The sequence below is a fragment of the Denticeps clupeoides genome, chromosome 13 (genome assembly GCF_900700375.1).
Source record: "Denticeps clupeoides chromosome 13, fDenClu1.1, whole genome shotgun sequence".
In the NCBI taxonomy this organism is placed as follows: domain Eukaryota; kingdom Metazoa; phylum Chordata; class Actinopteri; order Clupeiformes; family Denticipitidae; genus Denticeps; species Denticeps clupeoides.
The window spans coordinates 3888214-3914389 of NC_041719.1; the positions used below are offsets into that span (position 1 = coordinate 3888214).

Consider the following 26176-nt stretch of genomic DNA (forward strand, 5'->3'; position numbering starts at 1 on the left):
ACAAAACCACGCATTTCTCCGGTGTCTATCTGCAGAATGCAAATTGGAACACAATGCATGCATCTGAATACTCGGTGTGCTGATAAGAACCTTCCACGCGAATGTTCCTGTAGGATACGTAGTATTCCTGGGGGCACGAGAGAGTCCGCTGCCACCATCCGTACCATTTCACTAGGGCTGCCATGGAAAATTTCTATATTCTGTTACTGGTATGTTTCTGAGATGTACACATATTTAAAACACACTTCGGGCCACTTCGCAGCCCCGTTGTGTGTAACTGTCAACACCAATTGTGCAGGACTACAGCAGCTGTCTTTTTGAAAATAAAGGGGCTTAACGTCCCATCTGTGTCCAGACAGTCGTCCCAGAACATTGCAGGAACATCGCTGAAAGAAACCAGGGTTCCCTCATGTATGCTACACTTGAGCCTGACATGGCCGGATGACTGCATGCACTGGACCGGGCAGGTGATGGTCTTCACCTTAGCAGCACGGAATTTAACTGAGAGTGTAATAACCAAGCTTCTGGAGAAGAAAAAAGAAGCGACGCAATGTGTGCTTTTACTTTTCGCCCTCTTAATCAAAACCACAATCTCCTCGGGGCAGAAGGCGCTCTCCTCAGGCCATCTCACAGCACTCCAGCGCTCTCTCACCGACCCTTCACCGCACCCACAGCCGGCCATTTAGCTCCCCCCCGATGCCATTAGCCCCTCTTACCAACACCCTGGGGAAGCAAATGCGGTGGATGGAGGCACAGCGACACAAAGCGAGTGTGTTAAATACGAGAAGGGGGAGAAAAGGGCACAGAAGACACACTTTCATTTCAGACACAAATCAATCGGCCCTTATAATTATCATTGGAATCCACTTTCGTTTATAAGGTTTCTTCATCATGTTGAGGATGGGCAAAGTATTGATAACATTTTTTTTTTCAATAGAAGCCCCAGTGAGCAAAAAACTATTTTTGGAAACATAACTGGTGCAGTTTCATTTTTCCTTTTTTCAGATTCGTCGCATTCTCGTTTTTTGCTGTGCTGTACACATTTTGCCAAATGTAGAAGTATAACTAAATTATGCATATGTATGAAACATTCACTTCGCTGGACAACATCATTTTTAAATATGCGGCGATCTTTGGAAATGCCGTGTTGCCATTTTCAGCCCACACTGCCCTGCTCTACTTTGTGCAACCACAGACCTCGGCGCTCCGGCGCCGTGCCTCGGAGGCCTGAACTTCCCCTCGGCCGCTTTATGAGAAGAAAACACTCCACGGCCCATCCATCAGCCCAATACGCTGCTTTATGCCCCTTCACACAACCGTGCAGAATTCATCTTTGTGTTAAACTGCCGCCAGCAGCTCACCTGCAAAATACATAATATTCCACTATTCGGTCATACTGTCACTGTCACATACTGTCACATACTGTGGATGCAGGGAACAACAAACCAACAAAGCCAGAAAAGTCCCGGTTTCAATAGTCTGAGCTCCACATTTTAATTGTTATGTAAAAGTACTTCATTCTGTGTTCCTTTCTATGTACGTAGTAGAATGATGTTGATTTTTATTTTTGTTCATTTCAGATTGAAGCTTCAGCATATCTTGAATTGAATGAATTCAGTCGAATTGCATTGAAATTCTTCTGAACTCTACAACTCCTCCCTCAGACACTCACCGACAAAATAATCTGTGCAGTACTTCTGTCTCTGGGCAAAATCTCATGTGCAATATCATTATCCTATTAATATTATGGTTGTTTTTCTTTACACTGATTAGATTTTATTTTCATTTATTTTGTTAGGTTTTACTATTGTAATGATCTTACTCCATATTCTTACATTATTCTGCTGTCTTGTGTCTCTCTGTGTCTGTGTGATGTTGCAGTCACCACACAAACAATTTCCTTCTGATTCTGAAGACCTGTCGGTCTGTGAATTAGAACAAACAATCTCTGATTTCATTAAATTCAATTACAAACACAACTGATTGGAATGAGTCTAATAAGAAATGAAACTGCATGTATGGAAAATCAGATTAGATATTAGCATATGGTGTCACCGAATAGCAGTGTGGTGTCAACGTGTGTGTGTAAACTCACTAAATAAGTAGTGGTCGGGCGTGTTCATTAATGTCACATTAACCATCTTAAAGTTGGGTTTTGACAGGAGGGGGTTTAAATCATCCAGAATGAGGAAGTAGGAAGCGTGAGAGCTGTCAGTCATGCTTACAGGCCCCTCCCCCTTTTAAACTTTGAAAACATGATTAAAGTTAATCTTCTGGGTGTCAGAAATAATTCCACGCCAACAGAAAAAGGGCTGGGTGGGTAAATAACTGTTATTATCTGTTTATTACTGTCATACTAATGACGTGATATTTCTGAACATGTCCCACGCATTATGTCTAGTACACTGATAGTAAAATGTGCTGCAATATTTCCGACACAATCCAAGGCTTTATAGCTGCCGGACAAAAAAAACATCGGTTTAATCAGATTTCACATTCCAGCGAAGCAGAATTCCAAGAATGTTTGAGGACAACACTAGAAATATCACAGCAGTCAGTGGAACGTGGCTCCCCAGGATGTGCAGTATCAGCCTGGCGCGTCAAGGCCCCACCCCCACCCCCCAGCAACGTTGGAAGAACTGTCACACGGACACATCCGATGTCGGATTCAGTCACGATCCTGACGGTCACGGCCCGGGCGGGACTCCTGCGGCGGACTTTTATCCCCAGCGGATGATGGCTGCGGCGAGCAGTGCGGCTCCCGCCGGGCCTCCTGCTGATCGTCACGCTGAGAACCGTGTGCTGGGACGGAGGTGGAGCCAACTGGGTCTTTTTTAGGGGTTGCACTCCAGGACCCGCCGGGTCGGTGCGTCGGAATAAATAAAGAATTCTCAGAAAAAGAGTTGCCGGCACTGCACTGCTTCAGCACCAAATAAAGGCCGAGCGCGACTCTTTATAAAGCGCCTACCTGAGCAAAGCACGTAAGACACTCCGAAAAGTCCTGAAAACCCCTCTGCACCGAGAGCTTTTAAAAGTGCATTGTGGGTAAATGAAGAGCTCAGCGCAGCCTTGAGGATTTCTTCCATAGAGGTCAGCCGCTGCTTAAAAATTCACACAAAAAAAACGAGTCCGGTGGGCAAAGGCCGGGATTTGCATCGCTGCCGAATTCGGGGCACATTTTGGAACGGCTCGGCGGGCAGGAAAATGAATGAATAAATAAGTCGCTGGCAGGCGTAATAAGCCTCAACGCCTCCGACTCGCAGGCATCAAAAGAGAGGGAAGCGTGTGTGTGTGTGTGTGTGTGTGTGTGTGTGAAGGGCCAATTCCTCCCTATTGATTATTTATCCACAACACGTCTAGATTATGGATCGTATCTGACACTTCGCCCCTTTCATCATGACAAGTTCTGAGCCGGCAGTCTGGTCATTTTTACAGCAGACTGTAGCGCTGTGTGGACCAATCAGCATGCAGTTCGCTGCTGTTACGCGTAAAAAGGTGGTTTTACTCACGTTTAGTGAAATTTTGGGATATTCGTAAAGTGTTTGAGGTGTGAAAGGAACAGGATACAAATGTGCTGCCCAAGAAGGGAGGGAAGGAGGGAGGACAGACAGTGCGAGGGGCCATGAGACTGCAGGAAAGAGGGAGGAGAGAGAGAGAGAGAGAGCCTGTCGCTACCTCTCACTCAAGGCTATTTTTAGCACCGTGCCGAATTCCAAATCATTGTGCAAATTACGAGAGCACAATCATTTGGCGCGGGACCGCGAGCGTCTTCGGGGCCAACCCCCGCAGACAGCGAACACGGTTACGACGCAACAGCCCGCCACACGTATCTGCTCCAACCTGGCAACCTCGTTCAGGGTGAGCCGCCACCTTGCAAGTCAACACACGACCTTTCACTCTTCAACTCCGACATGTGCGTGCACGCAGGACAGACGTTTGCAGTCAGACCATCAACCAGCAAAGTATCGTTTCTGAGGCGTGTGTGCGTTAAAAATGAGCCAGAATTAAAGATACATACGTGATAATGACATGTAATGTAGTAGGGTAGTAGACTAGTGGGGTAACACACTCGTCAATGAACCAGAAGACCCAGGTTCAAATCCCACTTACTACCATCATGTCCCTGAGCAAGACACTTAACTCTGAGTGTCTCCAGGGGGGGACTGTCCCTGTAACTACTGACTGTAAGTCACTCCGGATAAGGGCGTCTGGTAAATGCTGTAAATGTAAATGTAAAATGTTATGTTTCCTTGCAACTGAGAGCTGCGGTCACACCGTCCATTCGTTTCCATATCTGATAGTTATCCACAGTGACCGGGGAACCGACTACTGGTGAAACTGGTGAACGGAAACTCGTCTCCGCCCGCTGAGACGAGTAATTACACAACCATTTCCACCGTGCGAGCGCGAAGAGACGAGAGGGACGAAGGAGGTGTCCCAGCGAGGTGTCTCGCCTTCACACCCGGGCAGATGAGAGGAGAGAAGCCGGCGGCTGTCAGGAGCACAGAATGACAATTCTTTACACTGGATTGTTCTTTACATATCCCACCTGCTACCATAGTGTCCCTGAGCAAGACACTTAACCCTAAGTTGCTCCAGGGGGGGACTGTCCCTGCAACTACTGATTGTAAGTCACTCTGGATAAGGGCGTCTGTTAAACGCTGAAAATTTAAATGTAAATATAATACTTTTTTAAGACATTAGAACACTTTGAACTTAACATTCCTAATGTCAGTTTAAATATTGTATCTCTATTTCAACTCCCACAGTGAAAAGTGTCACATTTTGGTTTAATTTGTCACTGCCCCATAGTTATTGTTCAGTTCAATAAACGAGTGTGGTTTTTAGGCCATATAATCCCAAACTCGGCCCGGCTATCTTCTACCAGGTCGGTGCGCTCTTCATCTTTATCTCCGCCGCCCTCGCCCTCTCACAAACGAGCTATTACGGATTAACAGGTCCGAATTAATCACTCGCCGCGGTAATTAACGCCGCTGCTCGTCTGTACGCCAGGTCACGGGGGCATTTTAGGACAGAAACACGAAATCTGATTACACAGTTCTTTGGCGACGGAAAGATCCCACGAGATAATGCCGGACTTGGAACAGTGGAACAGTGAAGAATGGCCTCCGTACAAGAAGCATCTCGAATGGAGACGGGGCGGTGGTGGCCTAGCGGTTAAGGAAGCGCGCCCCGTAATCGGAAGGTTGCCGGTTCGAATCCCGACCCGCCAAAGTGCCACTGAGATGCAGCTGAGCAAAGCACCGTCCCCACACGCTGCTCCCCGGGCGCCTGTCTTGGCTGCCCACTGCTCACCAAGGGTGGTGGCTTAAAAGCAGAGGACACGTTTCACCGTGTCACCGTGTGCTGTGCTGCTGTGTTTCACGATGACAATCATTTCATCGGGTTTCGTGGAGCCACCAGAAGGTGGACAGAAGCTGGGTGATTTTGAAAGTAGTGACCACGTCCACCAAGGAACAAGTGGTCTATAAATCCAGCCTGCGTTCAATCACACCACACATTCCACCGATTTAAAGAGCTTCTCGCAACAAAACGCCGCTTCTGTGTTCACACGTTAAATCATTAACTAATTAAAGCCACTCAATATCGGCGCCTGAGAGCAGAAAGTCCCCTGACGCAGGGACGGTGGGAAAACTGACAGCTGACAGCTGACCTTAGTGCATCTCAGAATATGACTGACGACCATCATGATTATCTATCACTGCGCGCCGTCGATCTCCAACTACTGAGCGTTGAAAGTCCACGCTGGCCGAATTCCGCTACCTGTTACCGGTGCCGGGGAGATGCCGCCACAGCCTCACCTTTCCCCCGCGTCTCCTTCTCCATGAGGACCCCGCGCGTCGTCGCCGCTCCGCCCGCCCGCCCAGAGGCGCGGAGAGGCGCTCCTGCGTCCTCGTGGAGCGGCGCGCTCCGCGGCGACGCGGACGCGCGCTGGACGGGGAGGGTGGGGGGGCGCGCGCCGGCCCGACACCGCCTCCAGCGGCGCGTCGGCGCGTCGGCGCGTCGGAGCGTCGACGCGTCCCTCTGAGGCGAACGGCAGCTTTCCACGCTGATGCAAGACCGTCGTTCCCGCGGAAATGTTGCTCAGACACGCAGGGAGGTCGGCGTCACCCCCCGGACACGCAAGGACGCGGGTTCAAGTCGGTCTCAGATGATGTGATGAGAGGGCAAATCTATCTGTGGTGGCCGAGCGTTTAACGAAGTGGGTTGTGGGTTCAAATCCCGAACCACCAAGGTGCCACCGCGGTCCCCTTGATAGTAAAAGTGAAGTCATTGTCAGTGTGAAACACAGCAGCACAGCACACGGTGACACAATGAAATGTGTCCTCTGCTTTTAACCATGACAAGTTAATGACAGGCGCCCGGGGAGGAGTGTGTGGGGACGGTGCCTTGCCCAGTGGCAACTTGGCGAGTCAAGATTCGAACCGGCAACCTTCTGATTATGGGTCTGTTTCCTTACCCGCGAGGCCACCAATGCTGTGCATAACAGTGACAAAAACCTTCATTTTAACGTGCATGGTGATGCACTATATGGTGTGAACTCCTGATTTCTCCCACTGTGACCTGAGGAAGAAAAGGTGCAGACAAGGTGTGTTAAGTGGGTCCAGAGTTAAAACCCACGCAAGGCCAGCTCCCTGCAGGACTGCAGTTTCACACCCCTGGTTTACAAGGCTTCAGATGATGAATAAATAATGGCGCCCAGTTTCAGCCGCAGCCAGCTCGCCGAAGCAGCGGCGGCCTTTAGGTGGATTTCACAATTCGTTTTAAATGTTAAACCAGCGTGATTAATCGCACTACTCTATGCAGTGCCATAAAATCAAGCCTTCTCTTAAGTGCCTGAGACTTTGTAACCCAAGATAATTCCATAGAAAATGATTAATTGCATATTGAAAAAATGTTCCATTTGTCCTCATGTGTAATAAAATATACGGCTCTATAACAGTGTTATTACCATTTTATGCCGCTTTCTGCTGACCAATCAAATCAGCAAGCCCAAGCAATAATCAATCTACTTAATAAAGCATGCTGAGCGAGAATACATTATTATTAATTTTATTACCTCCGTACACCCAGGCAAAATTCATTTGTAATTATAGTAAAATGGCATCATCAAAAATAAAATCCTCTTTACATCTGTAAGATGATCAACAAGACAAATACTTATCTTTTCCAACACTTAACTAGATATCGACCCAGAACAGAGCTGATTTCTAAAAGTCATCACCGCTTTTGTGTCAGAGCATTCTTGTTTAGCACACTTTTTTTTTTCTGTTCTACCGCTGGTTTAAAAGACAGGATGAATGAGACCAACACTGTGCTGGGAACCATTCTCAGCACAGCGACCCATCAAATGAATATTGATAAAAGTCAAAGGCCAGGAGCACAGATATCCCCGCTGCAATGTCAAGAACAACCGGCACGCTACACGGCCGCACCTCACCATTCGTACCAGTCAGGAAAGCCACTGACAAAAGACTTCCGAGCGGAGAATTTCAGCAAGACGGCAGCAGCCCGCTGGGGAATCGAGGCGGCCGTATAGATGAAAAACATTGATTACCCTGGATGGCCATTTCAATAAATTTGAACTGTATTATTCCCATTATAGACATTACTATCCATAAAGCGCCAAGGACAGAACCTGCGCATGTGGACACGCCTGCTTTCGAAAGGCACCCGTGTGGGAAGGAGAACCGAGGAGACACTGGGCTAGAGTGGGCGCGAAACATCTCTCAAGACACTGCAATGCACCGCTGCTAATAGAGCCAAAGGCGATCCCAGGGCTGCATGAAAAATAACACAGCTTCTAATGAGATGGAGGAGGGCGGAGCAATGTTTTCTCAAGTGGCCCAGAATATTCCGAAAATGCACCAGCGGCTATTTTTATTTTTTTTTAAAGGAATTCCCTTCCAAATCTGTTCGTACCTTGTTGAGCTAAGATGATGCACATTTGATGCACCTTGGAAAATAATAGCTGCAATACCAGCCCACCCCCAGGCGCTAAGGAGCAGATATAAATATTTTACGCCCAGACAATATTGCAATATTCCAGACGGTGACAGCACATATAAATTGCATCCAATGAGACGGCGAACGATGCGGCAGTCAGTACGCAGGGGGGGTTCCTGCAGGAAAATGACGGCACATTTAAAGACGGTTATGACACTTTGCAGATTGAAACTGTTCAACCTGTAAGCATGCAGCGGTGTGTTGACAGCAGAGAGCTTTTTTCGAGCTCAGCAGGAGTCGGGTCCCCGAAGAGCCGGCGCAACATCTGGCTGCCCCTCTCTTCTGTGTCCCCGTGGGTCCCGAGGCTCCCACTAATCCTCCACGGCAGCACGGCCCCGTCCCATCCCACCCGCGCTGAAACATGCGCTCGCGGCGAGCCAAGTCGTGTCTTTCTGCTTTCACTCGTCCGCCTCAGACTAGAGGGCGGGCGGCGGGCGGCGGTGCGACATTCATCCAAGGTGGAATTCCATTTTTTATTTGGAAACATCGCTTACAAAGCAGAGAAAATGCATACTGTGACACATGAAAAAGTGATGTGCTATATTCGTGATCTTCTCCGCCTCTGCAGACGATATAAAAATACAACATATCATAAACACGATAAACAAAAACAGTAGTTTTAGTTGCATAAAGCTGACTGTGAAACTAATCTGCAAAAGACCAACTACACATGACCATTTATGAGGATTATGCAAACATTTTTAAAAATTGCTGTACAAACGAGAACATTAGTGCAGATGCTGCCCGACATCACAGGTTCATTTGACATTTGTCTGGTGCTGCAGTTATTATGCAGTTTAAAAAGGTGCAATACACACACCTTTACAGACAAGAATTTTAGCATTCCTGAGAGAGTCGGTCCCGCTACGACACGGACTGAGAAGGCGACTGGACTGGCTGCATGAACTCTGTGGTGAAGACGGCCCCCGTGTACTCTTCACAAACATCCTGGAACTCTGCGGCCACATCGGCCAGTGCCTCGGTCATCAGCTCCTCTGCCAAACTGGACAGGATCGATGGTGGGACAGAGAGAGAGAGAAGACAATCATCAAGCACAGAGCAGAATGTAAAGCAAAAACCCCTTTTACTGACCCTCATTATAGATCATTACAGTTGGATCATATCAGTATTTATAACAAAAATTCATATCCATAAAGGAAAAAACTGAATATGAATGTATTAATCTGAATCTTGAAACTGCATTTTTACATCCCTAAAGAAAATAAGTTTAGCCTGTAACATCATACTATCGGAATGATCACAGAAAATCAGACAATATACAGCATCATGCAGCCGGCGAGAGATCAAAGATCCCACCCCCTCGATGCATATCAGCCTCGTACGTGACAGACGGCCCATTTCACATGGTGAGAACCATCACATGCCATTTCCAATCCTTCTTTTGGCATTGTGCACGACTTTGAACGAAGTCAATCCTGGAGGCAGTCTGCTCCCTAATAAAAATATATGTATATAAAAAAAAAAGGAATAATAACACATCATTTTAACCCGCTCTCGAAATATGAAGAAAAAGCACCATTCTCGCACCATTATTCTTTCAGAGTCCCCGTCCGGCGGGTGTAATGAGGCAGCAACGGGGCCCGTTCCCTCTCAACGAGCGGCTGCAGCCGTTTTTTTTTTTTTTTTCTTTTCTTTCCGTAAATGATTTGCAAATCATTCCTCCTGCAGCTCGCACTCCCACACAGCCCAGCGGCAAGCGAAGTGGCGAAACTCCCGAGTGAGACCTTAATGCACCGCTGAGACCGGCAGCAGATGCAGCCGCAAAAGCTTATTTTCAATTTTAAAATCCGAACGCCGGCCGGAAATTCATCAAAGCCAAGGAGGGGTGAGGGGCCAGAGTATCATGCTCTGCACTGCGGCAACGCCAACATTCAGCTGAATATGCAAATAGTTTGGTGCATGAGCCCACGGGGGCGGTGGACGGACGCGGGGTCCCGGAAAAAAAAAAAAAGCACGACAGACCGGCATATATATATCCACAGCTCCGCTCAGATATTTACATCTAGAAAAAAGAGAGAAGGTGCAGAAACATGTGAGAAAAAAAAAAAAAAAAAAAAAAGAATTGCCAGTTCCATCAGCTTTTGCAGGCCTTTTCTTTTCTTCCGGAAGTTGCCTGGATGAATTCAATATGGGCCCTATTGTGTGATTCTCACCTCTCCGCAATGGACCAGGGATCGAAGCGTCCCACAGCCTCGTGCGACACCAGGCGCAGGTAGGAGTCGTGGACGTCCCTGTACTTACGGATGCTCCTCGCAGTGCTGACTGGCAGGGTGAGACGGACCTTTCCGGAACTCTCCGCCCCGCCGGAGAATCTGTGTTGTCTCGATGGGGAGGCGTCTTCCGAAGTCTCAGACGGAACTCTGCAGAGATGAAACAAGACCATGGAGGTTGAGTTTAGGCTTTGATTTAAACCTGCCAAGCCAGTGGGGCAGTGGTGTCCTAGCGGACTCTTAATCAGAAGGTTGCCAGTTTGAATCCCGAGCTGCCATGATGCCATGGAGATGCCACTGAGAAAAGCACCGTCCCGACACACTGCTCCCTGGGCGTTGTGCCACCGTGTGCTGTGCTGCAGTGTTTCACAATGACAACCACTTCACTTTCACTTCATGTTACTCATTCACCCGGGAGAGAGATGTTTGAGGTCCAGTATGTCAGGACTAGGGCTGCAACTAACGATTTTTTAAATAATCGATTAATCTGTCGATTTTTTTTATTAATCGTTGAATCGGATATAAAAAAAAAAGAAGAAGAATTCATTTCCATCTCTTTATTCAAAAACAGAACCAAAATCTTTAGAAAGTGCACAAACATGTTGCTCCTTGAGCTGTTATAATAATAATAAAATATAATAAAAATTGACTAACACAAAAAAAATACACATGTATGCTTTACATCTGCCAAATATAGACTTTTTTTTTTTAAATAAAGTGCCATCTGAGCTGCCAGAACGATAAATAATTTATAAAAAAAAATAAAGAACAATACAAATCAGAAAATTTAACAGGATTTGTTTGAATGTCAGAACTTGTTCTCTACACACTCGCAGATGCACACACAAATGTTTTTCTAACTTAGTAGTTTTGTACTGCTTTCAGTCCAAATCTCTAAAAAATCTTAAATCAATTACTAGACACATGAAATAGCATAAGAAATGATGTCTTGTTTTCTGATAAAACATCTCAAAATTAAGTGATTGTTTAAAACAAGCAAAATTATCTGCCAATGGGGTAAGAAAGCTAATCTTGATGAGATATAATCTCAAACAGAAGTTTTAAGTATCACTTAATTTTCTCATGCCGTTTTTCTTGTCTAGTAATCTTGATTTAAGATTTTTTAGATATTTGGACTGGAAACGAGACAAAATTACTAGGTAAGAAAAGCTTTTTTTTGCAGTGTAGCTATACATGACAACAGATTGAAAAATGAATGGTCCAAAAAAGGCTAGTGAATAAAAACATGTCTTTTGTCTTTTAATGCAAAGTAACTTATAGCACCCCTGCTTTACTACTGTTATTAACGCGCTAACGCTAACTTGTCATGCCTGTCAAGCTGGATGACGGGTTAACATTTATATTTACAGCATTTATCAGACGCCATTATCCAGAGCGATAATCAGTACTTACAGGGACAGTCCCCCTGGAGCAACTTAGGGTTAAGTGTCTTGCTCAGGGACACAATAGGCGAGTCGTCCACGCGGAGACGCAGAGAACAGTCCGAACGCTGTTTCATCCCCCCTCCACACCTGTAGGTGGCGCTGTAAGTCCCCGTCTAGTTCTCCTCCGCGGCGAGGTGCTCCCGTGCCGTGCCATGTCGCTTTTGCATACTTTCGCGCAGATTTCTCCGCCTCCGCCATGTATCTGTCCTCTACCTCCGCGGGTTTTTTGCTCCGCGCTGTCTATGAGGCGCCAAACTCTGCTAGCATCTGTGCGCGAGAGAGACCGAGTGTGTTCACTCCGCTCCGCGCTCAAATAAAGTTTTTTTTTTTAAATAATCAAACGTCTCCGCGTCGCGCGACATAACGAATCGATTAGGAAATTCGTTGCCAACTCTTTTAGTAATCGATTTTAATCGATTCGTTGTTGCAGCCCTAGTCAGGACTGAACAATTTTGGGATGGACGCCCTCTCAACTGGACCCAACAATCAACTCAAGTCGCCACAGAGACTCGACAGAGTCTTATTTTTGCCAAACCGCTGTGCCCTGGGCGGGCAGAGGCTCAGCTGGCCAGCAGGGTGCCTGTTATTCTTTCTGCGAGGGAAACAGCAGCGATGCACTCGCAGCAATCGCTGCGGCTATTTATAGAGGAGCGAACGGACCAGCAACCCACCCAATACGAACAGCTGCCCACCCCTGAACCGTCTGGACCCTGCCGCTCCGGGCACTATGACCTGCAACAGAAACCACAGATAATTATCTTAGTATATATGGGCTCATGGTTTCATCTCCATTGAAAAATGATGGGAACACGACACGAACCCTTTTGTCCCCCACGGAGAGCAATGTGCTACAGCCTACAGCCACCTGCAGCCATCCACGGATTCAGATACACTTCAGGGCGGCACCGTAGCCGCCTAATAAATAATAAAGGGAATGTAAAGCAGATAAGACCAGCATCAAGTAGTCTTCCGAACTCTACAGCTTGACAGAACAATAAATCGTTATAGTAACAGTTTGAGAAGAATAATAATGGAGGAGGAGGAACTAACTACGCACTCAACCAAAATTTAGAAAGGTGCCGGAGACTGTAGGCGTGACTGGCTGCTCTCACAATCCCTACGTCTTCGTTCTGGAACATCATTCTTCCCTTTCTCCTCGTTTTCTACTGTCCTAATACCCCTTACTAATAGATCTTGCGACCACGGCCAACACCAACACGCAGATTATCGGCGCTTTAACGTTTCCGATGGGTGAACTAGTGATTGTGACATTAGTGGACAATTATACCAATAATACTTTAATGATAAGTACCCTTTTACTAAATTATAACAATGTGCTGTCCAGTTCAAGGTAGGCCTATAAACTGGACCGCAGAACAGTTCATAAAGTGAGAAAGTGATTGTCATTGTGATGCACAGCACACGGTGCACACAGTGAAATGTGTCCTCTGCTTTTAACCCATCACCCTGAGTGAGCAGTGGGCAGCCGTGACAGGCGCCCGGGGAGCAGTGTGTGGGAACGGTGCTTTGCTCAGTGGCACCTCAGCGGATCAGGATTCGAACCGGCAACCTTCTGATTATGGGGCCGCTTCCTTAACCGCTAGGCCACCACTGGCTCCCGCCCCCGCCACTATCACTGGTGCACAACAGTGACCTTGCAGTCTGTCTGAGTGTCAGCAGACAGAAGGTCCATCATTGCGCCCAGGCCTGTTTAACCTCAAACTCGCGCAGCTGGGCGCAAGCTGTCACCGCACACCTGAAAATGCGAACATACTCTAATGTACGAGCGGTCCTCAGCATAAATCTGTCTGGGGAGAGCGGCGCGCAGATCTTTCAAGTTTGTTTTCAGCTTCCTCTTCCTCTGCGATTCGGCGGCGGAGTTCATCACTAAGGAAACAGGCTTCTCGCAAAAGGCTGAGCTCCATATGGAGCTTATCAAAGCACGGCGGCGCGGAACTGAAGCCCCACTTGCCGAGGCTGGAATCTGCACGGTAGACGGCGGGGGGGCGATTCAGGAACCGGGAGAAGAGCGCGGGGATCAATAGCCTGAAAAAGCAGATGGCTGCGCATTGGCGAGGACAAAAAGCAGCACGTGCGCGATGGCGGCGCACCCCCATTCATTAGTGCAGACGGGAGACGCGTTTCGGGGGTTTTTAGCGCTGCTCTGTAGGGTGGGTAGTGAGCTTGTGTTGATGTCCTGTTCATATCCTACCGCTCCAAATAAATAAAGTTTCCAGCCCGGGGAGCACGGGGTCTTGCTCTGAGAATGATGGGTCCAAAGAAGAAAAGGAGCTTACAGCAGGTAGAGCACATGGACATGGACACAGGGCAAAAGAAGGATGAAAGGCCAGAGGGGCGCCCACACTGCGCCCAAACACCTCGGAACTCATCACTGATCTGTTTCAGCACTTTGCGGTCATTTGAGGTCACCCCCCGCCTCTCTAGCCATGGAGAGAGTTCTTCTCTATACTCCCCGCAGCCTCATCACAGCATGCTGCACAAGAGCACAATCGAACCTGCATTGTGGTGTTGGTAGTGGGCGTGGTCATATTTGTGTACAAGGTGTGTTAGGAGAATAGAGAACGGAGCAAAATGGATGAACAGAGGAGGAGATGGACGCTGCATTACACCGGGGCGTGTTACATATTGACAGGAGGGGATTAAACAGTCAAGAATGTGGATGGAGGGTGTGTGAGAGCAGTCAATAATGCCTACAGGAGAGAAATGGAAGGAAGCGGCCCCGTAATCAGAAGGTTGCCGGTTCAAATCCCGATCCGTCAAGGTGCCACTGAGCAAAGCACCGTCCCCACACACTGCTGCCCGGGCGCCTGTCATGGCTGCCCACTGCTCACCAATGGTGATGGTTAAAAGCAGAGGACACATTTCGTTGTGTCGCCGTGTGCTGTGCTGTGTATCACAATGACAATCACTTCACTTTCACTACAGGCTCCTCCCCTTTTTAACTCGGGAGTCCAGTATTTCAAATTACTAGCATATTATGTACCAGAAATGTCTGACTTCATTTACGCACTGAAGACTTGACCACAATTCACCTTTTTCTACAGTTTTCACGTATTTTTAGATGCACCAGAATCTCAATCTGTCAGTGCAACCAATCCAATAATAAATATTACAAGTACATTTACATTTACCAGACGCCCTTATCCAGAGAGACTTACAATCAGTAGTTACAGGGACAGTCCTCCCCTGGAGACACTCAGGGTTAAGTGTCTTGCTCAGGGACACAATGTTAGTACCTGGGTCTTCTGGTTCATAGGCGAGTGTGTAACTCACTAGGCTACACCCACCAAGTGAGATGTGAGGTGTATTAATTTGTTTCACAGGTTATGCTAATATCTGTAAGTAAATTACACAGAGCAATTTAAGTGACATTATAGTACACCACTCAACAGTGATTAGCCAAATAACAGATTCTCCTCCGGTGTAGTCCTACAGGATTTCAGAAGGAAAACATTCGGTAGCTCAACAATGATGCCAATTTCATTTCGTTGTCTCTATAAAAGTGTACACTGATGCGTGCAGAGAACAAAAAGCTCATCTGTGTGCCAGAAATGGGCTTGTTTTCGCTATGTGAAATGACACTTGACTACCCGCGCATCCGATAATCAGAGAGTGCCAGAGAGGGAAGCTAACATTTCCACCGAATTTCATCACCAACCTCAGATGATTTAGGGGCTTGTGTTGCTGCAAACTCCATGGCCTTTTACAGCCTAATGGTGCCCAAGAACCAAAGCAGCCATTATGCCTTACCGGCTCTAAGAAATAATCTAAGTGTGGGGGGACTTTAAAAAAGGGACAGATCCTTGTGGTGCATGTCATTGTTTGGGATTTTACATACCTCAGGGTTCTCCGCAGATAAACACGGGTAATTAAATTCAGAATACTGTTACAGGGCTCTCAATCAGCAGCTGGGCCCAATATCCCTTTCCCAAAAAGCCCCACCTACTCCCCAACCCTGCGAGCAGCAGCAGTAGCTTTCAGCTCCTTTCACAATCAGTTGCGCAAGGTGATGTGTTGAATCCCCATGATGAATATTAATTAAATTAAAAACTAAATTCATTTGAATTAAAACATGTTAATTTCGTACAAAAGCTACTCTTCCCATCTCATGCAAACGCACTGATATCAGACTGTAATCTTTCACAGACTCTACAAGCGTGCAGATCAAGCACTGAACTGAACTGCCCCGACTGCCGTATCCAGCTGCTGCTCAATAATGTAAAAGGTATTAAATGGCCATCCCAGCTAATAAGGGTTTATAGCTGAATAAGAGCCACCAGGAGGGTGAAGAAACGCATAAAAAAGCTGTCATGACGAGTCCATGCTCCCCTGCAGCAAAGACAGCCAGCGTCTGAGAACTGGGCCACCGAGGCGTCGTCTGAAAGCTTCCGTCAACAAGGGAGCATCATTGAAGTGACATGAAGTCTTGTAGCTTCAAACTGAATTTAATCAACTGCCGCCTGACCGCGTATCCAGGAATACGGGAACGAGAGGCAGGGCCAAACGGCTGGACAGCAGGCAGCCTCGGAGCTGAACTAGAAAAGCACAGAGCCACAGGTGAGTCTCTGTGAGGTGAAAAACGTCCCAGTCCCCCCCACAGCTTGAGGCAGATGGTGTCCCTCAGAGATGAGCGGAGGAGAACAAACAACATGTCAATGAAGAGGAAGATTAATGAACTGCAGCGGGTTGTAAAGGTATGGAAATATCTTCCTATAAGAATCTTTCACGTTGCCGCGTCACTGGCAGGTGGAACAAAAATATAGTAAATCAAGGAGCTGAAATCAGTGGCTTCAAGATGTCCACGTTTTTCTTCTATGTGCAGCAATCTCCTTTTCTTCCCCCATCGTGACTCAATCTGTTTCAGATTCACTAAACTATCCTGGCATTATTCAGGAGTTTTTTGGTTTTTTTAATCCAACTAGGCCTAGTTGACGTCACAACATTCTAAAATTCAAATGTAAAATATGACAGTAGTTTTGGGTTGTTCTGATTTGAACTTCTGACAGAAAACACAATTTGGATGACAATATGAATGTTAAACGGTGTGATCTCAGTGTACTGCCTGACCATGAAGGCTCTGCTATATGAATTTCTCGCTCCTGTCTGTCAGATTTCTGTCAGAAACAGGACAGAATCAGTGAGAAGGAAGAACCGGGCTATTAGTTTTCAGGGCAGAGCCCAAGAGTTGAAACGGGTATCGGGAGAAGAGAGAGGCTGAAACGCAGGCTTCTCACTTCCCTGACTCAGCACGCCCACATCTCCTGAGCTGCTGACCTTATAATTTGGCTTTGAGACAGAGGCAGTGGCATCACAATGTAGAAAATAGATAAGACAGCCCTGGCTGTCAAGGAAGGGGAGCGGCTCTCGTTTCTTAAATGGCGCCTGCTGAATCGGTTCCATCTCAATGATGTGGCCCCCCAACTTTTAACAGCTTTCCTCGTCCAGGCGCCCCTCTCTTCCTGTTCTCATTAAAGTGAAGAGGGGGGAAAACGGCAGCTGCAACCAGGCTCTGGTCCATGTAAGAGGCCATCTCTCTTGGCAGAGCCGACTGCAGGCACCAGAACGGGCACAGGCTGTTTAAACCCTCCCGGTCGCACCGTGTGCCAGCAGAGCTTCTCAGCTCATTTTTATTTTGGAGTCATATTATTATGTATTTGGAGTCAAGTTTTTTTTTTTTTATACATTTTTAAGGCTTTCCAAGGACGTCAATTTAATGAAGCCACTCAAATTCTAAGGACTGGTCTCATTACACTCCTCCATGCCAGGCTTCACACAGGCCACGTGCGATTTTGCCAAGTCATTCCACCACTGCTTAAAAATGCCTGTGAGCTTATGGATTTGAGAGGAAATGTTCAACTCATTTTTGCGTTTTTGCTTTTTGACTGCTCCTAGTACCAAATAACAGAACATGTACCACCTAATAAAGCAGCCATATTTACTGAATGTTGTCAATTTTATGCTGAACAAGTAGAGTAAATATGGTTACACTTTCAGAGATGATAAGAGGTGAAGTGGTCGTGCATTCATAAGGGTCTTACCCAGTCTCCACTGGACTCTGCAAAACAATGTCTGCTGTGCCAGTCTGCCTCACTGCCGGCTTGGTGAGTCTGATGGGCTTCGGAGAACCAGGAGTCTCCACCACTGCCTTCTGCAAACCTGAGAGAAGGAGAGAACATTAAGTCTATTCCATTACTGCCACCTACAGGACATGCAACACGATCATTTAGAAACCATGAGAAAACAAGAATGGACAGAACAGTGGTGCAGACGAAACATAATTTAATTCAACATCATTCATAACGCCCCTTCTCAGCGAAGGCCCCGTCACCAGGCACCAGAGTGGCCAAGCCTAAAAATGAGCCGATGGCTGCATCAGCAAAGCAAAGTTCCCAGATCAAAAGCGCAGCTGGGAGGTGGCACCATTTATCAATATCTGCAATTATTCAAGACAAGTCTTTTGGCCGACTCACCTCTGTCCTTGGCCTTCTCCCAGTAAAGAGGGTCTGAGTACGAGATGTGAGCAAAGCGCCTTCGTACCAACTCCTGGTCTTTCTACTCACGAGGACCACAAGAAACAAAAAAAACGCAATGTTATTGTCACCTAATGGATCATTTGCAGTGTTATTCACGTGTGATTTCTTATTGTGGAGCAAACAAGAACATAAATGGCACAAAAATTTGTTATACAATTATATATGTGATATTTTGTGCCCATGTGGTAAAGGACATATTATTGAAGTCCTCTCACAGAAAATACATTTACCAATGAAGACATGCTGTACTTTAAACAGAAATAATAGAATAATAGTGTGTGTGTGTGTGTGTGTGTGTGTGTGTATAAAAAAACACAATGGACCTCCATCTCCTCCATGCGCAACAGCATGCTCTCCAGCGTAGTGGCCTGCAAGTGTCTCAGGGGCTGACCGTCTGCCTCGGACCTGTCCGGCAGCAGGTCCTCCAGAGCAGCCTCGCTCAGCAGGTCTGCACTGGCCATAGTCTAAAGACAAACACACACAGATGTCAAAACGGTCTACTTTCCCCAACCCATCCCATTACTTATACTCTGGGTTTTTTCAGTCTACAATAAGTTATAGCTATAGTTATATATAGTTATATTTAAGATAAAAAGACAGGGTATTGATTTCATCCCCCAGAGACTGTTACTGTCAGTATTCTCAAGATCAACATCCTATCAGCGAGCAGAACACCATTAATACAGCAGAGCTGCAGCGGATGCGCTCTTCCAGCTCGATATTGATCAGTCTGCTGAAGACGGCCTCACTCACTCCATCTGTGGCCTGCTCAGACAGACCATGCCTCAGGGAAACGCCTTTCCTGTCCCACACCCCGCCCAGCTTCTGCAGAGCACAGAGACCCACTTTACCCACTTCGTTACAGACAGGAGATTACATGACTCATGCAGAGAAAATCAAGTCACAAGTAATCTTCCTCAGTCTAAAACTCAATTATGACAAGAGAGTTATTACTGAGTCAGGTTTACCTCGGCCTGGTCCAGAAGGGGCTGGATTCTCTCTCTGGCAGCCTGTTCAGCTTTCTCAGCCCACTGAGTGGGCAAGCCCACCTCAGACCTGCAAAACGCACACAGAAGCAGCATGCTTTAAACAGTAATATGCTCACGATGGAATAACACAGAGCTGTTCGTTTGCCTGAAAAGCAAATGATCAGATGTGAATGCAATTCTAAAGTTCATTGTAAAGAAACAGAATTTCCTGGACTTTGAAATGCCTTTAACTGTGCTAGCATGGCATTTTCAAACTAAAGACAACCTTGAAGTCCTGAAATGTGAAACTCTTTGTTGGCAGGTGTCTGGCTCAGATCACTGTTGGAGGTCCGGGGGGCTGAAAGGCACGGGGATCAGGGGGCGGTCTCACCTGAGCCTCTGAATCCTCTCGGTCTCCTCATTACTCAGCTGGCTGAGCTCTCTCAGATGTTTTGTAGTAACCTTGTCAAGCCACGCTTGCCTGGGAAATAAAAATAAATTCTTGTTTATTTAAAGAGGCAAGGTGCGACAATATCCACTATAATTCATGACTTTTGTCAACCCAGTGTAACACTGCAGTGATGCCCATTGCACGCTCTGAGCTACTGCTTATCAAGGTATCTTCCTTTTTTTTTGTCCATGTGAGCTTTTCCTTGTGTCTAGAGTGTCTAAGTGTGAGGAGCGTCATCTTTAGTGACTGTAAATCTCATTGAGACAAACTGTTTGTGATTTTTGGCTATACAAAATTAAATTGATGTTGTTAGGGCTATGATATGAAATCCAGGAAATGTGGTGTTTGCCAAGAGTAAATCACATAATCAAAACTATGCCTAATAAAGTGGCCAGTGACTGCATTTCAGGGAAAAAAGTATTAGATTTGAGGTGTTTGTTATTTTAATGCATTAAAGAAATTAAATGTTGCAGAAACACTCTGTCAGTCAGAAATAAATGAAAACAATTCTTCATGAATTTTAGTGGAGATTAATGCTGAACTGGAAGCGGCATAGAGCCTGCCGCTGGCCAAAAATGGAGCTTGACAGGGGATTTAAAAGAATTAATTACTCTACTGAGGAAAAGCCATTAAGGCCCTGTTTCCAAGGCAGCGACTCGCCTAATCTGTCTTTGCCAATCGGACCCATCTCTCACAAATAAACGGAACCCGAACGATTCAGGGCGATATATGGGTACGATGTCCGGCAGGAGCGCTGCAGGCCTGCAGACTTTCAGAAAGACTTCAATTGGCCTTTGAAGAATGTGACAGACCTGAGCGCCTCTTTGTGGGCTTGGTGCCTCTGATTGTAGGCTGGCTCGCGATCTGACACAGGCCGGGCTTTGGCTTGCTGCTCAGCGGGGTCCGGGACGTTTTTCAAAGGAGAAAAGAGGCACCTGGGCTCAGGCCTCTTTGATATGGGCCTGCGGCGCAAAAAGAAGAGGAGGTGCACCGATACACACTTTCAACACAAACCACATAGGAACCCAGCAGAGAGGCTCATTTTATCACTCCATCTAGGTGTTGACATGTGTTAATGCTGGAGGTGCAGTTGGGATGAACCTCTGCAGAGGAGGAGAGTGAGGGGAGGTGGGTATCCAGGGCACAGTCGGCTCTTTCTGCTGCATCTGACTCTCCCGCAGTCTGGAGGAGACTGTGGACTGCTGGAACCCAGTTTCCCGAGCCTGCATACACTGCAAGACACAGAGACCGCTTGTACAAACTATCTGGCCACTTTATTAAAAAATGAGCAGGATGCTTGAAATCATTCTTCAGTTATACACAGATCATAACTAATCATTCACATTCTTAAGACCTACACTCTTTCTAATGGGGCTGTTAAATTTAATCTCATAATCGATGCATTGTAATGCGGACGATGTGCAGATGATGTTGCTTGGTGATTTTCTGGCGTCAGTATAAATATTCTAGTTAAAAGTATTGCAGGTGCCGTGGCTGATCTGAGTACAAACATTTCTCCTCCGGGTAGAAATTCGGAATCGTCCACACGGATGTTTGAAATGAACACCCTCTGAACACCATACGGCCTTGTAGCGGTGTTCGTTTGCCGTTTCACTGGTGTGTGCATGATGTGCATAAAGCTCGTCGGGATTACGGTAGAAATCGACGGCAAGAAAACGCTGCATGCAGCGTTAACTTAGCACCATCCGAATGTGCAGCAGACCAAACGCTGGTACTGAACACCCGTTTGGTTGCTTCGAATTTCATGTGATAGCATGAAATTGCTCACCTGACACCACGAACGGCAGAAAAACGCCTGGTTCAGACGTCCGTGTGAACGAGGCCTTAAATCTCACCTCACGGACTGATTTGAAACATAATGTGAATTAATGTAGAAATGCGTTGATAATCGTAATTGTATCATGAGACCGATAAAGGGATCACAGCTTCATCTTCAGGTACATTCCTACCTTGCTCTTGTCCGGAATGTGTTCAGCTGTGCGGACGGTTGGTTTTGACCCAGACTGACCGCTCTGCTCCCCCATCCTGAGGACACCCTGCAGCCGTGCCCTCAGCAGTGCTGCCCGTTCTGGGCTGGTGTTTCCCCACCTGCTGAGCTGATGGCTGGTCGGCCTCCTGCTCCACGGTGGCCCTGCAGAGGAAGATCATTTTTTCATTCCCCGGCACCACAGGAAAGCCTACTGACAAGAGCATGGATTTCTCCTTGTAAGGACTTGTCGTCTGAGACCCACAACCTGGTTCCATGTTCTGCACAATGAGAAAGATATTTGTCCTCTAACATGTTCCTCTGCACCGCACTGCTGTCCCATTCATGGGCCCAGTACACATAAGCTTCCTGCACTTTCCAACCTAACACAGGCGAGCACAGACACTTCACTCCCTCTAAATGAGGAAGTAAACAAAGCAGCAGCATCTGAACGCCTTGTTCACACTCTGCTGTTCTAGCATGAAATTGGATTCTTCCAAGGGGGCATTTCCCACACGGCCGGGGTGTCTAATCTCAGCCGACTGTGGTGTACATTTTAATAACCCACAGTTGACATTAAACACTGATTAGTCAATGGAAGAAAGCCCATGACTGAATGAGCATAATGAATAAACTTTAAGCAGATAAATGCAAAATCTAATGCGGCAGACATTACAAACCAGAGGGCTTCTTATGGTGAGCTGCTGCTGCTGCTTTTCTAGGGGCCTGGGCCTTGGAAGGCCAGCCATGTGGGATGCCGTGAGACCTTTGTCCAGGAGACTTCTGCCGGACCGGAGAGCTCACCCTCCCTTCTCTCTTCTTCAAGCTCTCCTGTTTACGGAGAGCGGAGTCCAGATTCTGTGGAGGAAAGAAGGGATCACGGAGATGAAACTCTGCTAATGAAAGCCCTAAATGACACAAATCATAAAGAAGCAGACCACTGTGAAAATTCTGGATGACTCTTCAAAACTAATGACCAAACACAGGCACTGAGCAACTAAATCCATACATTTATCATACATCTACTGTGGCCTAACAGGTAAGGAAGCGGACCCGTAACTGGTTCGACACGTTAAAAGCAGAGGACAAGTTTCGTTGTGTGCACCGTGTGCTGTGTTTCACAATGGCAATCACTTCGCTTTCACTTCATCTGAGCTGTGGGCAGCATGACAACTCAATAAATGAAGGTGAAGGTCAAACACTTTGGCCAAACTAAGCTCATTAACCAAAGTGCATGGACAGGTGGATCCAAAGCAGCTCCAGAAATTTTGGCACAGAACCTGTGGTGGCCTGCCAAAATTCTAAAATTAAAGATGGTTCAACGTCAGAGAAATCCAAAGTGCAGAGTCACGTCAACCAAGGAATCAGTAAGGAATTGGAAAATCTAAAACCTGTGGCATGAGAACTAACATTCTTCATGAATGAAACATTCATTGGGATATCTATTGTTTGTTTGTGTGATTTTTGAGGAGTTATTTATCCTCTAAGAAAAAGATCTCCTACATTCTTGACAGCTCTGCTATGGTGCAACTTTTAGAATGATGTAAGAAAATGAAGGTCAAGGCTCTGCAAACTATCTGGTCAATTCAACCTTGAGAAATCAACTGAACACACAGTAATAAAAAAAAAAAAAAAAAAAAAGATTTGAATTGTAAAAGACTGACCTCCAGCTTCTGAAGGATGTCTAGGATTGCCTCAGGAACCGCCGACCCCTGTCCCACCTCCACCTTTGCGGAGCAGAGGGAGAGCTGGCGAATCAGCTGTCCGAGGTCTTTATAATGGGCAGGAACCCTGCCCTCCGGGTCGGACAGCTGTTTGGCAAAGACCTGCACGGCTCTTACTGCACCTCTGTGGGCAGCAGCCAGTCGGTCCATGGCCCTGGTCTAGAATGGGGTACCCCAGTACATTACAGACATACAAATGGCCTTCGTCAGATTAGGGAATTGTTCACTTGTTACCTACCTTCTTTGTGCGTTTCACATTGTGCGAGTGTAGCTCCTCCAATTCCTCCTGAATGTCTCTCACCTTGATGCCGAGAAATGTAAACACTGGGGAAAATAGCTTCATATACAGCAATAAATATAGGGTGGGCCATTTATATGGATACACCTTAATAAAATGGGAATGGTTTTATTATGACATTGAACACATTTTATAAGTGGTCAGAAACTTGTAAATAACTCATGAAAGAATAAAGTTACATTAAAACCAATTACCAATAAATTTGATGTGTCACATGACCCTCTTCCCAAAAGTTGGATCCAATGGCTGACTTCAAAATGGCCACTATGGTCACCACCCATCTTGAAAAGTTTGCCCCCTCACATATACTAATGTGTCACAAACAGGGCGTTAATATCACCAACCATTCCCATTTTATTTAGGTGTATCCATATAAATGGCCCACCCTGTATTTATCAGGATGACGACAGACCTGTTGCTGCAAGACGTAGATAATGCGTGCAGAGCGCGTAGCCTGCTCCTGACGTCGGACCTCCATTCTTCGCTGCTCATCTGGTTCCAGAGGCTCCTCCTCAAACCGTTCTTCAGACCAAAATTTATCCAACACATTAGCAGGTGACAAGTCACCAAATTACTTGACCCATAATTATTATTGATTGATTACATTATTACATTCAATCTAAAATGAAGCAGGAAAAGGATCATTATCTAGACGCACAGTTGAAATGGTACTGTAGTCGGTACACTTTCTGTCCCACCACTAATCAGCCATGGCATGTACACATACTTCTCTGGCCCAGCGTTTCAACGCGATGGACGTAAGTGGCCAGCTCCATCTGAAGCCTACAGACCTCCTGGCTGAGCCGACAGCTGGGTTTGGGTCCAGGGTCACGGGTGGGGGGAGACTGTCCAAACTTGGGTCTGGAGGGTTTGGGGTGCTTTTGAGGGGTGTACACCAGCACCTCAGCTCCTGACTCAGTCACAAGTCGTTTCGTTTGGACATTCTGCTGTGTTTTAGGGTCAGGACGCTTCAAACCATGGTTCAAATAATAAAATATTAGAAACCAGTTGCACAGAAAATAAATTTATTAATGTTAGCAAAAAAAATCAACTCTCACAATAACATGGAGCCCAAGGGGAACGTTTTACCTGATCGAGGTCGGTGCTGATATTTTTCTGCGGGCTCCCTTCATGCTTGAAAGGGGTACGGGTGATGGATTCCTGCCGTTTCCTGTGAAGGTCTCTCTTCGCGAGTCTGACGGCAACCTGCAGCCGCTCCTCTGACAGCACAGAGAAACGCAAAGAACTGCTGCTTCTGCTCCACACACCCGACTGCTCCTGCGCCTGCGGACGCAGCTTCTCAATCACGATGGGGGCTGGCGGCGCCACGTTGGTGGCACGATTGGAGGCGCTTGCTGGCATGGCTTCATTAAACAGCAGCTGTAATTAAAATGGTTTAAATAATTATACAGAGCTACACGTCAGCCTTCTAAATCTGAGGTCACTACCAAAACCGTAAGCCTTTTATTTGGTGTGGGCCAGTCTGAATCATTATCACTTCTGGGTTACATTAAAATGTGTCGCTCTTCTCCGACTTGGACCGAGACCTGTATATAAAATGTGAAAACCCTGGGTCTTAGTAGCCTGGTGGGTAACACACTCGCCTATGAACCAGAAGACCCAGGTACTAACATTGTGTCCCTGAGCAAGACACTTAACCCTGAGTGTCTCCAGGGGGGGGACTGTCCCTGTAACTACTGTCTGTAAGTCGCTCTGGAATAGAGTGTCTTGTAAGAGTAACCCTGATGAATGCTCTCAGTCCAGCAAAATACTTTAAGCTCCAGAGACAGCAACAATGACACAAAACTACTACTACAGGACGTGCATCTGCAGAACAATTCACACACAGGGAGAACCGAAAGGACCAAAATATAATATAAATATCGAATACAATATAAATATCGTGTATTAAATGTGTATTAATAAGGCCGATGCTCGTCGTCCGTTTAAACCAAACTAAGCAGCTGTTCTGTGTGGGAGTTCTGGTACCCGCGTTCGGGACGCTCCTGCGCCAGAACCAGCTGGGCTCGGCGGGGGCTTCGGCTGACTCGACCCCACAAGCGACACCGAGGGTCTGGCCTGCAGCGTGCCGGTCATCGCTGCCGTCAGGTCGGCGCTATTTACCGCATACTAGGCTAGCAACGCTAGCTGAACTGCTGAGTGGTGTCCATAAAATCCAAGCTGTTGACGCCCGGTCGACCAAAGCGTCGGTGCATCTTATGGAAATATATATACTTATATGTTCGATATATTCGCTGTTTGTAGGCGGTCCTCGGGTAAAACACACGCCGAAATAACGCGGTCCGTCAGTTTAAAAGCGCCGCCATGACAACATCGTCGGAAGGTTCCTTCTTCTGCTCCCGGCGACAGAGGGGTGTATCGCTCCACGGGCCGGCGCTCCAGCGCCCTCTACTGGCCCGAGCGACGCGGTGGCGCTCGCTTACACGTTAGGCCTTGACCATTTTTTAGTTTTGTTTCCATTTTCGTTCG

The 26176-nt window shown here is 46.8% G+C and overlaps 2 protein-coding genes across 5 annotated transcripts in view; both read right to left on the reverse strand.

The window, feature by feature from the left end:
* The window catches only part of pitpnm3 (PITPNM family member 3), a 58716-nt gene extending 52766 nt beyond the window's left edge, over positions 1–5950 (reverse strand). The window contains exon 1 of one of the 2 annotated variants that reach the window (XM_029000578.1): positions 5823–5950. In XM_029000578.1, coding sequence (XP_028856411.1) covers positions 5823–5847 — 25 coding nt within the window. In that variant the 5' untranslated portion in view covers positions 5848–5950. Of the gene's footprint in view, positions 1–5784 lie in introns of both variants that reach the window. The other variant, XM_029000579.1, reaches the window with a different exon arrangement.
* A 2537-nt stretch (positions 5951–8487) lies between these two features.
* Positions 8488–26052, reverse strand: LOC114802022 (protein moonraker-like). Of its 3 annotated transcripts, none has more exons than XM_029000620.1 (18): positions 25676–26052; positions 24776–25066; positions 24414–24654; positions 24099–24208; positions 23627–23689; positions 23329–23547; positions 22345–22522; positions 21648–21829; positions 20779–20909; positions 20490–20639; positions 19618–19707; positions 19227–19314; positions 19012–19083; positions 18582–18722; positions 18196–18277; positions 17764–17881; positions 10291–10409; positions 8488–9031 (listed from the first exon to the last, which is right to left on the reverse strand). In XM_029000620.1, the coding sequence occupies exons 1-18, from the start codon at positions 25781–25783 to the stop codon at positions 9015–9017; spliced, it is 2400 nt and encodes a 799-aa protein (XP_028856453.1). In that variant the 5' UTR covers positions 25784–26052; the 3' UTR covers positions 8488–9014. The 3 variants fall into 3 exon arrangements, with proteins under 3 accessions (XP_028856453.1, XP_028856451.1, XP_028856452.1); XM_029000618.1 differs by having other exon boundaries at positions 10203–10409; XM_029000619.1 differs by lacking the exon at positions 19012–19083 and having other exon boundaries at positions 10203–10409.
* Between the last annotated feature and the right edge of the window lie 124 nt (positions 26053–26176).

What these genes read in the sequence shown, in the direction of transcription:
- LOC114802022 (XM_029000618.1), bottom strand. Translation starts at nt 25,783, where the DNA reads ATGACCGGCACGCTGCAGGCCAGACCCTCGGTGTCGCTTGTGGGGTCG. An exon ending in ACATCCTTCAGAAGCTGGAG is followed by an intron (nt 22,523 to 23,328) that starts GTCAGTCTTTTA and finishes TTTCCTCCACAG; the next exon opens with AATCTGGACTCCGCTCTCCG. An exon ending in CAGAGTCCAGTGGAGACTGG is followed by an intron (nt 10,410 to 17,763) that starts GTAAGACCCTTA and finishes TCATCTCTGCAG; the next exon opens with AGTTCCGTCTGAGACTTCGG.